General features: G+C 32.0%; 1 protein-coding gene across 3 annotated transcripts in view; it reads left to right on the top strand.

Moving 5' to 3' along the window:
- LOC139524386 (uncharacterized) overlaps positions 1-14,462 on the top strand; it is a 32,214-nt gene that overhangs the window by 12,102 nt on the left and 5,650 nt on the right. For 2 of the 3 annotated variants that reach the window (XM_071319155.1, XM_071319157.1), the window contains exons 2-16: positions 1,206-1,247; positions 2,770-2,901; positions 3,950-4,081; positions 4,485-4,613; positions 5,202-5,336; positions 5,711-5,839; positions 6,268-6,396; positions 7,937-8,074; positions 8,556-8,687; positions 9,157-9,285; positions 10,323-10,451; positions 10,851-10,976; positions 11,230-11,370; positions 11,879-12,001; positions 12,465-12,590. In XM_071319155.1, coding sequence (XP_071175256.1) covers positions 1,206-1,247; positions 2,770-2,901; positions 3,950-4,081; positions 4,485-4,613; positions 5,202-5,336; positions 5,711-5,839; positions 6,268-6,396; positions 7,937-8,074; positions 8,556-8,687; positions 9,157-9,285; positions 10,323-10,451; positions 10,851-10,976; positions 11,230-11,370; positions 11,879-12,001; positions 12,465-12,590 — 1,872 coding nt within the window. The remainder of the gene's footprint in view (positions 1-1,205; positions 1,248-2,769; positions 2,902-3,949; positions 4,082-4,484; positions 4,614-5,201; positions 5,337-5,710; positions 5,840-6,267; positions 6,397-7,936; positions 8,075-8,555; positions 8,688-9,156; positions 9,286-10,322; positions 10,452-10,850; positions 10,977-11,229; positions 11,371-11,878; positions 12,002-12,464; positions 12,591-14,462) is intronic. The other variant, XM_071319156.1, reaches the window with a different exon arrangement.

Below are 14,462 nucleotides of genomic sequence, written 5' to 3'. Positions count from 1 at the left end.
TAATGTTATTGTCAGGTCAGATTAATTATCAGAGCGAATTTTCGAATGTCCAATACAACAATAAAAGGTAATTCAAAATTGAATAAAACAGTTTAGTACGAACCTACCTGTCTTTGCTTTTATTTCATATTTGTGCGTTTTTTTTGCGGAAAAGAAGCACGCATAGCAATAAAAAGTAAATTCAAAATTGAATAAAAAAGTTTATTATGAACCTATCCGTCTTTGCTTTATTCCAGATTTGCGCGTGCTGTTGAAAAAGAAGCACAACAATTGCATGTGTATGTAATAAACGAGAATGCAGTAAATTCAATATGGGAAGCAAATCTGAATTAGGCTGTTTCTAGTAAACCATGCTTACTAGCGTTTTACTTAGCGCAACAATATGCTAAAATATGAAGTTTCGTAAAACCAATATTTATCTGTATAATGTAAAATTGCTACTGTTGTTAGTCTGTCTGAGTTATATCCCCGACCTTGTGGTCATGTAAATTGGAGTTGCGATTTTCGTACTCGCACTCAAATTTCAACCAATCAAGATACTAATACTAGATTCGATTTCGAGCACAGATGCTTTACTCCGAGTACTCATTTAAAATATATGACCAATCCGAGAACCTAATTTTAGAATGGCGTACTTTCTCACAGAAACTAAGCTTTCCACCTAATGACATGTTGTTATGATTTAGCTCTTGACTTTCACATTGTTTATCAACAAAAAGCATGATATACGTGTTTGTTTAACACAAATCTGAAGAGTTATAAGATTATGTATAAGGGCACTTCTATTCTTTATCGATCTTTCCACGTCCTTATAGATAAAACTTAAACAATTAATTTAATGTTTAAACGGACCATCAAAGTACATGCATCAAAGGCAGAAAGTCAGGGTCTTCGATAGGGGTTAATAGTAATACATATATAAACTTTTATTTTGATTTTCAAAGCACTTCATTTAACTAATGTCAGTGTTTAGCATTATGATATAAAGCCTGGTGATCAAAATGAGGTTGAAATAATAAAACACTGTGTCAAATGCTGGGTATATAAACAGAAGTGTTAGTTTGTACGTCTAGCACATACACAAGTAGTGCCTTGTAACAAAACATTAGTTTTTGACTTAGAATATACAAAGATGGAATGTGCTGATGAACTGTAAATGAATTTGATGTTAATTATTGTCAAATATTATGCTATTCGTTTTTCAGAAAATAACAAAGGAAACAATAAATCTACAATGGCGCCAAGAGGTAAGTATTTTTTTTTTATTTTAGTAAAAAAAACCAGAACAATAAGTTACAATCGGAACTACTCGGCCTTTCTGGTTACACGAATAAATAACGTTATTGTACTGCACAGCGAGAATGGCCGAGCAGTTACGATTGTAATAAGTTATACAGTTTTTTCGATAATAATATTTGTTGTATATAAAAAGGTAATTATCCCTTGGAAATAAACTCATCATATATACCAGGATTGAAATTTTGTATTTGGAATTTATACATTAATTGAAAAAAGCAAATATTTTAGTCATTCGCAAATTACTATAAGTGAGATAAAAATAGATCAATAGACTATTAAGGGATATTTATATCGGTATACTCATTGTGATAAAATGCCCGCAAAGCCTGATTTTCCCCTTCTTATTGCTTAGATGCCATATGCTTCAAGTAGGGCGTATATTCTATAGCACAGTCGATCTTTATTTAGTTTGTCAAACTATAATTGCTAAGGTTACACTTGCAAAACGGGACCATAGCTTTTGGTTGACTAACATTTCCTACTTAAACCCAGGTCTCGCCACAGGTATAACAACCCTTAATACTCCTGTTATCTTTATATGCTATTATGCAGAAGACTTTATTATCAGTGTTAGAAGTGCAACGACAATTCACTTACTTGTCCTCTTTACAAGACAACCTAACACTATAATTAAAAAGAAGTAATGTGTTCAGACGTAATATTTAATGACGAGTGCAATGGTTAGGACTATAACTAGTTCATTTCAGCAACTTACGAACAGTCCAGATTACAAATATATTGATGTAAGAAGATGTGGCATGAGTGTCAATGAAACAACTCTACATCCAAGTCAAAATGTATAAGAATGAATGTTTTAATAATTTATATTCATAGCGATGTACATTTTTTTAGAATCTGTATAACTGACAGAAAACCCTGCTCTTGCGTTTTTTTTTAAATATTAATTCAGTTCAAACCCGTATTCCCATCCTACCTCCACCCCCATTTGATAGCAAACAAAAATTTATCATGAAGTTCTGTTTTTATAGTTCATTCTGTCATGCATTCGGTGTGTGTACATTATTTTGAAAGTGGCTATATGTGACTTTTTTAAAAGTAATTTTGATCAATAAACTATAGTTTTCTTTAGTTTTGATATTTTTGTAGAAATCAGAAGAAATCATATTTTCTTGTTTTAGTTCAGATAAAGGCTCCCAATTTATGTGATCGTTACAAACCATCAGTTTTGCAAAAAAATGAGTCTTTGATCAATTTGATACACTCGTATTTGTTGTTTCCATAAAACGGGGAAAAAAAAGACGAAACACGTTGAAAATGCTACAAGCATGCTTTATAACATCCCGGGCGTCCAACCTCCCCTAAAAAAAGCATATATGAAATATTGCAAGATGTGTCTTACATTCCTATTGTGTAAGCTATTAACTTTGTTAGTTTATTATCATGGTAATAAGACTAAGTTAAAGGAGTCTGGGCTAGGAATTGCTGATTTAACTGTATTTTATTTTACAGACGAATTACATTCCACAGTCTATAATGAAAAGTTTTCAATTAAAGATGTAATAAAGGAAATGAAACAGAAACCAAACAATTCCAAATGCCAAACAGATTTCTGTCGCAGAATGGCAGCATTCGCTAATGACGGTAAGTAGTTACACGAAAAATATTTAGTTTTTAATATGCATTGATATTTGAGACAGCAATCTATAATTTTTTCTTACTATGGAAGTGTTGATAAAATAGAAACGGAGGATACCAAAAGGATAGACAAACCCATGAGTCGAAAACAAACTGATGGAAAAAAAAACCACCAAAAAACAAAATAAAAAACAAATAAAGACTGAGTAACTCAAAGCCTACTGAAAACCGGGGTCTATCAGGTGCTTCGAGAGGGTAATCAGATCCTTTTCTAAACGTTGCACCCATCTTGTTCACCATATCAGTACAAACCCTGTGAAACGCGTAATTCGCTAGGTCACATTCGAGGAAAAGAGGATCAGTTATTTTCACCTGAACGTTTTCTTTCTCGAAGACACATTACATAAATCTACCATATGCCATTAAAAAGCAGATATTATTCTCTTTTAAATAATTTTTATATTGTTTTAAGTTGGAATTATACGGTTTATATCTAAGTTCGTAATTTAGAATGACCTGTCAAGTAGTATTACAATATTTCTAAAAGAGAAAGCTTGAGCAAACAAAAAAGTTGAAAGTGACACCACGAAGGATTAAACACGTCTTATCTATTTGATAAAGATGTTTAATTTCAACTTGTTTTATTTCATTGCTAAAACAAAGATATTTAATATAAAGTAAATACAATATGGATTTTAAATGTTAGGGACGAGCATGATATTAGGAATTTAGATTAGGATTTTATTCTATCTTTAATAAAAAAAAATATGTATTTATAAATCGTGCAACGCCCTATGTATGACTGCTTCGGTCACATAGTTTAATTCACTTACGTAATAGCAGCCTACATACATCAAAACTTTAATCACAGTCAGTGCATGCAACTTCGGAATGATATAGGTTGCCTACATGCGTCGAGCCACACAGTTAATTAAATGTTACTTCTTGGGACTGATATAGGGAGCCAGCATATTTCAAGCCGCTTTTTCAATGCATGTTACAGCGGAATGACATGTGCATTTATTTTGACTTCAGTTGTTTCAATACATTTCAGACTCTCTTCATGTTTTGCTGGCAAAACAAGAAGGGATATCTTGTATTATCAAAGCAATGAAACAGTTTACAGACATCAAAGATCTCATTAAATCAGCTTGCCAAACTTTATTGAAAATGACATCATATTCAGGTATATATTTTCTTGTTTTCTTTCCTTTATTAGCTAAAACTTTTAATTACCGAAGATGCTATCATTTTCAGGTTTCTCCGGGTTTTTAAGTGTTACTGATTCAAAATATGACTCGATGGAAATGTTCAAATTAAAGAAAGTCAGTTGATTGCTATAGCAATTGTCATTTCAAAGACAGTTTATTGTAATGATGTAAAAATGAAATAAAGAAGATATGGTGCCAATGAGACAACTCTCCACAATGAGAAGTACGCAAAAGATGAATGCACTATATGAAAGACTATGTACTTGATATGCAGTTGATTTAATGTACAAGTAACTGCAAATTTCTGACAATACATCGTAGCCTAGGAGCTCGAATTGTCTGAGCATAACTTACAGGAATTGCATATTACAATTACAGATGCCAATTGTGTTCATGTCCACAAAGAAGACGGAATCTCATTCCTAATAGAACTTGTACAACTCAAGATTGACGATGCAGAACTCCTGCAGACCATATTAGACATATTAGGGTATCTTGTAATGACCGGTAAGGAGAAATTGTTAAGTTATATTTCTTTCAATTCTGTTTATTGATAAATCAAAATATGAATAAAATAAGTATAAAATAGATATAGGAAGATGTGGTATGAGTGCAAATCAGACAACTCTCCAACCAAGTCACAATTTATTAAAGTAAACCATTATAGGTCTAGCTACTGTCTTCAACACCGAGCTTAGGCTCACACCGAACAGCAAGCAATAAAGGGCCCCAAAAAATAACAAGTGTAAAACCATTCAAACGCGAAAACCAAAGGTCTAATCAATATAGTAAACGAGAAACGAGAAACACTTATGAACCACATACAGACGACAACCACTGAACATCAGATTCCAAAAAAGTACTTTTATAAACGTAAGATATGCGTCAATGGAACAGTAACCCGCCAACACAATAAAACCAGAACAACAAAGTATAAAATATGGTCAAGACTGCTCGACGCACTTTGAAGAACTTACTTTAATGATCCTTTGTTGAATAAGCTGTCGTCACGAATATGCAGAATATGCAAAATATTGAGATTTATATGAAAAACAAGGTTTATCTTTCTAATATATAATTCATTGTGTATTGTAGATGACACAGATATTATAGATTCCATGATTGACAAATCTTGTCATACCATCATCCTCACCACAATGTCAAGGCATGGCGACAATAGCGACATTGTCAAACAGTGTTGTTTTATCTTATCCAATTTAGTAAACTCTGGTATGTACCTTATTCCCAGTGCCCGACATGGTGATACAACAGTAGTGTTTCATCTTGTCAAAACTACTCAGTTATGTTTATTTATTTCACCAAGATGTCGAAACAACATCCCAGTAAGGTTGTATTCAAACAGTACTAATATCTGTCCAATGAAGATACATATAAAAGTATGTTCTGTACTATGTCAGATACAATAAACACAATGTACGAACCACGCGATCATGTCATTAAATTTTTGTTGCTCAATTGTTCAAGGTTATTGTATAAATTCCACCAGATGAACACTTTTGAGATATAAATTGTAATGTTCAGATGTATACGTGCTTACATTTACAAAAATAATGATGATTATAATCGTCATTTTTCTGTTTTAGTTGACATCGCCAGGTCTCTCATGTTTATTGGAGGAGTACATGTAATTATTGGTGCCATGCAAAAGTTCGAGGACAATAACGAAGTATTAGAGAACGGATGTAGAGCTCTTGGAAGCTTTGCAGTACATGGTAAGAGAAACAAGTAAAAGACAGACATCCTGCTTAAAATATTTTCAATCAAATCTGTTTTTTTTAGTCATTTTATGTCCGATTTTATAGTTATGTAAAAGCAGCATTGATCAGCATTTTATCATATCAACTCAAGGATGTTACTTCATGAAATGGTGATACCTCAGTATCGAACTGTTGTTGGTATAGCACTTATACTTCAGTCGTTTTTTGCAGGACTTAACATCGTTATTTGGACAAACAGAAAGACAGATTTACACAAAACAATGTTCATATTTTTCACAAAAATGCACGTAAATAGGTCTACACATAATTTTCATTATTGACTTTTTGAATATCAAATTGTTTTTTTAAATCATATTTGTCATTTTTGACATCTGTATATTAAGTTGAAATAAATTTTTCACTGGTTAATTTGTTTTTTTTAGATGAGATATGTACCGATGTTGTCAATGCAGGTGCGCTGACAATAACACTACATACTTTGGAGAGAAGCAGAGAAGATGAACGCTTGTTAGAATGTGCTACATGGGCTTTAGCGTGTCTGACTAAATATGGTAAATCTTATGCTAAAATTAATTTATACACAGCTACTTTTGCATAGGTACTATATCTGTACTAAAATCTGTAGTACTGGAAATTTACTTTTAATGTTCAGTACTATTTTGTTACTTTAAAATTATTGTAATATTTAGGTAGCTGTATTTTACAGTACTTGATTTGTACTTGAAATTTAGGTACTACCGATTTTTGGTTACTACCGTTACATTTTCAGCATTTTGAAAGTTTTTTCCATTTCAAATCTCTTAAAATTATGATTTTCAGACATGGAATATTGTATTATTTCTGTACCAAAATATTTGTACAAATCAAGTACTGTAAAATACATGTACCTAAATATTACAATAATTTTAAAGTAAAAAAATAGTACTAAATATTAAAAGTAAATTTCCAGTGCTACATATATTTAGTACAGAAATAGTACATATGCAAAAGTAGCTGTGTAGTGAAAGTCGAATCGTTATTATCCATTTCATGCTATCATACTATTGTATCATGGGGGCCGATTGGTGTAAATAGTGGAACCCCTGTATAACTAGCCTGTCAACACCGATGTTGTGAATTCGAATCCCGAATCTTGCACAGGAGCTCGACTTCTATCGTAATCAACTAGGATTGTAAATGTTCCTACCAATTAAGATTGATGGTTATTTTCGGACACTCCCGATTTATCCATCAAATCTAACTGACCGCTACGAAATAGTACAAAGGTGCTGAAAGTGGTGTTAACCATCAGTCAGTCAATCAATCAATAATATATGCATTTTAATACAAGTGCATACTGAAACCATATTTTGTAGAAGTTTTACATCGATTAATAACGATTTATATCTCTTCTCGAATATCAATATTAATGATCGTCACATGTGGGCCAGGCAATACATACCTTTTCAGTGCATTTGATTAGTTAACCTTTGTTGTTATGTCGTTTGTCTTATGCAAGCGATAGCTTTTCGTTTTGTACTTGGAAGGTGTTGGTTAAGCATGTTTTCTTTCTATCATAAACTTGTTGTCTTTCCCTTTAATCAGCTCTTATCTGTATCTTTTACTGCGTATCTTCAAACTTCATATCAGTTATACCAGTAAAGAACATGTATGTATGAACCATACTGTTATATGAATTACATGTATTACTATTATTGCATAATATTAAAGACAGTAAATGGTCGTGATACAAGATCCATAACGCATTAAAATATGGATAATCTCATATCTTTACATTTAATTTCGAAATTTTCAAATACTAGTAGTTTATTTGGGACGTGATACCGATTTTGCCATTATCATAACTACGAGTCTTCAGTAGTACATATCAAACAGGATATGTATACCTCTCTGGGGCACATCAGCTCAATCTTTGTATTGCTCAAGTTTTTTATGTAGTGTATTGTAGACTGTTGTTCGTCTTTTCATCATTTTATTTGACATGGTAATTTCGTTTTTCTTCTACGAATGAATTTTTTTTAATTATTCCTTTGGTGTATTCCGTCTCTTTTTCTTTGCATATTTGTCTCTTATAATATGTATTTGTTTCAGAGGAATCATGTACAGATGTATGTAATTCATGTGGCATGGAGAAACTAATTCAAGGAATGAAAAACTTTTCTACCATAGAAATTATACAAGAATACGGTTGCTGGACAATCTGTAACGTAATTGCACATGGTAAGACGGGTAAAACTGTGTTATCTGCCAAAAAATAATTTCACAAAAAATACTGAACTCGGAGAATAATTCAAAACGGAAAGTCACTAATGAAATGGCAAAATCAAAAGCTAAAACAAATCAAATGAATGGATAACAACTGTCGTACAACCATAAGTTTTCATGTCGTATACTTTTTATAAACTGTGTTTGGTTAAGCTTAGTTGAATTTCAAATACTTTCCCTATATAATTCTTTGTAAAATATAATAAAAAATAAAATCCATTTTATATACCTACCTACCCTTTTTGGCAAGATGGACGAATTGAGTATATTCATTTAGCTTTACTAAGAAGCCGTAAGGGTAGATTTTCAAATAATAATTTTAAAAAACCCAACATAAACATGAGTTAAAACATGAGTTAAAAAGAAAACATCTATTTGACCGTCGACACATAATCCCTAAAAGAGAAGATAGTAAACACTATAATATACCTCTATTTGTTTGCAGACAAACCATTTGATGTCAACATCAGTCATGATATAGTCCATGTGTTATTGGATGCAACGAGCATGTTCTTAGACAACATAGACCTTCAAGAACAATTATTGTTTGCCATTAGTGAAACCATAATTGTTGCAGGTATGGATATTTCTAAAATAATCAAATACAAAGAAATAAGTTTTAGGTACTAATAATACACTTTATGTAAAATGTATACAGGATAAAAAGTTGATCAACAGCATGCAAACATATTTACTATATACTATAGAAACATATGTAAATAAATCAATCTAATTAGTAATACATGTATGTACCAATTTGGCAATCCACCCCGAATGCATTTGTGAAAATTTCACCTTCCCCGTATATAACATTTTTACAGATTATTTGACATTATGCAGCTCCTTTATCAAAATGGTACGTAATTGTTTTTCGCATTATATATAATAGAAAAGATTGAATAAACATATTATGGGAATCTGCAATTACTAAGTTAGATAATCACACAACTAAAACTTCACTTGAATCCATTAAGGAGATGAATGACATTAGGAAATTTTAATAATCAAGATAAAAAATCCAATCAATTTTTTTCCCTCTTTTATAGAAACGATTCTTCATCGATTTGTTTCAAGCAAAGGAATACCATTAATCGTTAAAACTATGACACAGTACCCTGACCACTGCCCAATACAGGAACATGGCTGTCGGATTATAGGGAACGTAGCTGTATATGGTAAGTATGATGAAACATAAGAGTTGAAATATAAGAACCAAACAAATATCAATATATAAGACATCCATCTGAATTTTTATTATTTTTTATAAATATAGTTTAGCATGTGGAGCAGGATCTGCTTACCCTGCCGGAGCACCTAAGATCACCCCTAGTTTTTGGTGGGGTTCGTGTTGTTTATTCTTTAGTTTTCTATGTTGTGTCATGTTAACTATTGTTTTTCTGTTTGTCTTTTTCATTTTTAGCCATGGCGTTGTCAGTTTGTGTTAGATTTATGAGTTTTGACTGTCCCTTTGGTATCTTTCGTCCCTCTTTTAGCAATCGTGAAAGTCACTGTAACATAGTAATTATCAAATGATGCACTAAACTAAACCCATCATAGATACCAGGACTAAATAGATGTAGTAGACATTACACATTTTTTTAGATGATAGATTCAATGAGTACGTCTACTTCTCGTTTTCAATTTCTAAAATTGAGAATGGAAATGGGGAATGTGCCAAAGAGACAACAACCCGACCATAGAAAAAAACAACAGCAGAAGGTCACCAACAGGTCTTCAATGTAGCGAAAAATTCCCGCACCTGTCTGTTTATAGATCGATCGAAATAGGTATGCGTACCATCTCATAATTAGATTAACGGTACCAATTTTCTTGCACCAGATGCGCATTTCGACAATACATGTCTCTTCAGTGATGCTCGTGGCCAAAATATTTGAAAATCCAAAGCTTATATAAAAGATGAATAATAATAATAGTCATATCAAATTATTTAACACATATCTTTACATGATCCATGTGTATCTGCATGTTTATGTTTTTCATGTATTTTACAATGAGATTGATGTGCAAATTATGCATTTTATGGTAGAATTTGTTTGATTTCTGTGCCCTTTTACCTAATAAAAGCCCTATGCTTCTTTGTGTTGTCGATAATGCTTGATTTTGTTTTATTGAATGAATTGATAAACGGGTTATAATAACTTCACAGCGTTCACAATATGTTAAGTCTAATCCATAGCATTTTTTTTTGTAGAGCAACACAGATTACACATTGAAACAGAAGGTGGTTCTAAGGTTATAGTATCTGCAATGTTAACATTGGAGACATCAGAAGAGTTGCAAGAGATCGGCTGTTTAGCCTTAACCAACATAACAGCTAACGGTAATTATTATATAGTAAAATCACAAAAATACTAAACTCCGTGGAAAAAATCAAAATAGTAAATTCCTAATCAAATAGAATTAACAAAAGCTGAAACACATCGAACGAATGGACAACAACTGACATATTCCTGACTTGGAACAGGCATTTTCTTGTGTAGAAAGCGGTGGATTAAGCCTGGTTTTATAGCTACCTCTCACTTGTATGACAGTCGGATAAAACCACTACATAAAGTGTTTGTTTATCGATACTATGAAGTCCTGCGTCAAAAAAAATAAAATTACGAAAAGAAAGTAGAACAAACAACTGGAGTGTGAAAAAATATCAGAGTTATGCCTCTTTCTATAAATATTTTGATAAACAACATTTCATTAAACAAATCTATTTCTTCCTTTTTAGTTTACAAAAACAAAGTCACAGCAGTGAAAAGTGGGTGTGTATCAGCAGTATTAAAGGCGATTACAGCAGAGAGCGACAATAACTTACTTTCAGCACTTCAGACCATTGGCAATGTGATAGAAATTGGTTAGTAAAATAACACTGTAGTAGACGCGTTTAGTACATAATCATGATAATTTAGGCGATGTACTCTTGTTTTAAACACTATACACAAATTAGAAGTTTTAGAAATTTCAGTGCAATAAAACTAGTAAATATTTTGGAAAAAAGAAATCGGTTTGTTCTCCAATTTAGAGTGCAGTGTAGTGTATGTATTTTTGTATAATCTGAGTAAAACATTTTTGAGTTCTATATTTCTTTTCTTTATTTTGAATAACAGACGATGCCTGCTATAATTTTCTGGAGGAAAATGGGATACAGATAATAAGAACAGTACTGTGCACCAAAAAGTTGTCCCCAGATTCAACAAACATTCTGTTATTTGCAAGCAATATTCTGTCCAGAATATCATTTCTGTTAGGTAATGTCTGCAGTTCTAGTCAACTAATCTTATCATTGTTTCCTATCTCGGGGATGAATGAATACACAGCTATTCAATATTTATAACATTTGTCATTTGTATAGCTACTTGTTAAAATGATTGATTTTTTGTAATGTACCGTAATTATATGAGTAAAAGGCGATTGGGGGAACACTCAAGCTCAACCAGAAATGAATAAATATGTAGAAAACGGGCCTAGAAACGTTAGGGGCTATACGAACAAGTGAGAAATGAAGTAAGTTCAGCTCGAGTCAACTTCGTTTGAAGGAGTAGGGATCTTGTTTTTTTTAGTAATTTCTTAATTAAGCAACGAAGAACTTTAGAAAACTTTGTCGTCGTTCAAGTTTTGAATTGATTTAATGATAAACAAACATCTGAGCCAACGGCCTGCTATATGTATTTACAATCTATATAAACGACATTAAAATGTGAGTTACCGTTTGTAATAGGGTTTCCACAGGTAAAAAAGTTTCTTTTGTTATTATAGGAATAGACGAGGGGTACATTGGTCAAGCTGAAAAATTACTGTTAGAAATAAAGGACATGACAGACGAAAACTCAGAGGCAGTTCTGAGTCTAAGTCGGTTTTATGAAAACATGCTTAAAACTGGTATGTGAAAGGTCATTGATATATATATTTGTGTACATATTAAGAGCTTTTTTCAGTCATATCATTTGGTAAACATGTATTACTTAGTTTTGCTTATCTAGAGATATCAGTAGTATAACTTCTCTTGAATTCCTTAAAAATAGATGCCCCTTCAGCTTATTAAACATCATGTCATTATCATTTTTGGACTTTTACATTACAAACCACAAATAAAGGTAAAAGTAATATAACACAGTTAAACAGTCATAAGTCGATTAAGCGAAAATAAACCAGGGTCACAATCTACAACCGAGGGAAACAACGGATCAACAGAAACGCTGAACTGCTACAAAAACAAACGCCAACATATATAGAAACGGACTATTTGATAAGAACTGCATAATTTTTTGCTTAATTAACATAAGTCAATTCAACAAAACAATCAACATTACATTTCAAATATAAATTTTGTTTCGTTATTTAGAGAAAAGGTACAGTTTATTTAGAGAGAAGAACATTAAATTGAATATTTACAAATGGATAAATGAATTTGAAGATGATAGCAACATCCAAATAAGCTGTTGTAAAGTTCTAGCTGCAGTCGCGCTGTGTAAGTTATATATATTTGATGTTGTTGGGTTACATCTGCTGATATGAACAAAGGCAATAGTATTATACCTCTGTTCAAAACTCATAAATTGATTAAGAGAAAGCGAGACCGGGTAACAAACTAAAACTGAGGGAAACTCATCAACTATAAGAGGACACAACGGAACAACAGCAACACTGAACCACAACAAAAACAAAGTGAACATAATGGTCACAACTTTTTTGATAACAACTGTCTGTTTCTGATTTGATACAAACTACCATTTAAAGAATTTGTTTTTATGGCTAGCCAACCTTCTGCTTATATGGCAAATAAATAAACATCGCTAAAATAAAAATAAAAACTCTGCGTGGCATTTATACAGTACAAACATAAACATCATTGGCATGTTCATTTTCTGTAAATTTATCAAATATTAAAAACTGAAAGGTTTTTCTAAACTCCAAATATTAATTGCATAAGTTGAAGTTTGCACATTCTTGTTTAATATATGGACACTTAATTACTGCTCGTCGTCTTCATTTTATTTGGTTTTGCTTTGAAATTGTTTTGAGTCGAGTGCCATTGATGAATATTACGTAAAGGAAACGCATGTCTGGTGTATAAGCAGGTATCTTTGATGTGTTTTCACGTTAATGCTGTTCCAGTGCATGTTATTATCATTATGTAATTATATGTTATTTCTTGTGCATTTGTATTACAGCATAAATATCATAAGAATAAATTCTATTACCTATTCAATGTTTAATATATTTCGTATAATGTCCTTGATATATATGTAGGACTCGGAACCGCGATGGTACTCCGAACCGCGATGGTCACGCTGAAGTGCGATTGTCTATGCTGAAGTGCGATGGTGACATTGTGACGTTAACTTGTTAATATTCATGCTGAAGTTCGATTGTGGTTACGCTGTAGTGCGGTGATGGTTACGCTGTAGTGCTATGGTGGTTACGCTGTAGTGCGATGTTCAACTGGATAAAAGCAAAACGTACATGAGCTGTTTTCATAAAATAAAACCATTAAGATTTGACAAAAGTAGCTGCTAGTCTCTTATTTAGAAGATGTTTTAATATATGATTAGATCAAACCAAAGACTTTATTTTTTTGTTTTAATCTAATTTTCCAAGTCTCCAATTTTCAGTTTAGCACGCAAAGGTATGGAATAAAGAGTTCAAGGGAGAAATAAAAAAACCATTTAGCATGTAGGTCTTTATGATAGTACTCATCTCATTTACTTAAATATTGTGATAAAATTTGGCAATGGCTCACAACAATTCTTCATCAATTCATATAAACTTGATGTCGGAACAGTATCCGTAAAATACCGACAAGTAAATCTATGTTTGACTTATAGCGAGGCTTATTAGTCAATTATTTTACGAAAAATAAAGATGAGGATGATAAATTCGGGAAGTACACGTAGGGCTTAGTCAGGTTAATTTCTGTCTGACATGTTGTACACAATCAACACTGAAACCATAAAATAAAATAAGACGAGTGACGGTGTTCTTTCAAAACAAAAAAAAATATCTCGGGAATAAAACAACATCATATAAAGTTGATATAGCAAAAACATTGAAACATTTTTTTTTATTAAATTGCCCACATAAAATCATGTGACGCTAACGTAAAAATAAAAAAAGATTAATATTTACATTAGTCTACTGTTTTTATCGTGCAAAAAGTCTGCGGCATAATTCAGAATACTGGTTAGCCCATGGCAGTTGGTGACCAAGTTTATCTTTCAGCCGCTTTGCTGCCTAAAATGTTAAAACATATTTTTGTAACATTAACATATAATACTTAAAACTGTTCGGGACTTGAATCGTTCTTTTTTGTCTATTTTTCCGTACTTTCCATTGTTAGCAT

Source organism: Mytilus edulis, chromosome 5 (genome assembly GCF_963676685.1).
Source record: "Mytilus edulis chromosome 5, xbMytEdul2.2, whole genome shotgun sequence".
Lineage (NCBI taxonomy): Eukaryota > Metazoa > Mollusca > Bivalvia > Mytilida > Mytilidae > Mytilus > Mytilus edulis.
Note: the sequence above shows the minus strand (reverse complement) of the source record. Positions and strands in the feature narration are given on the sequence as shown.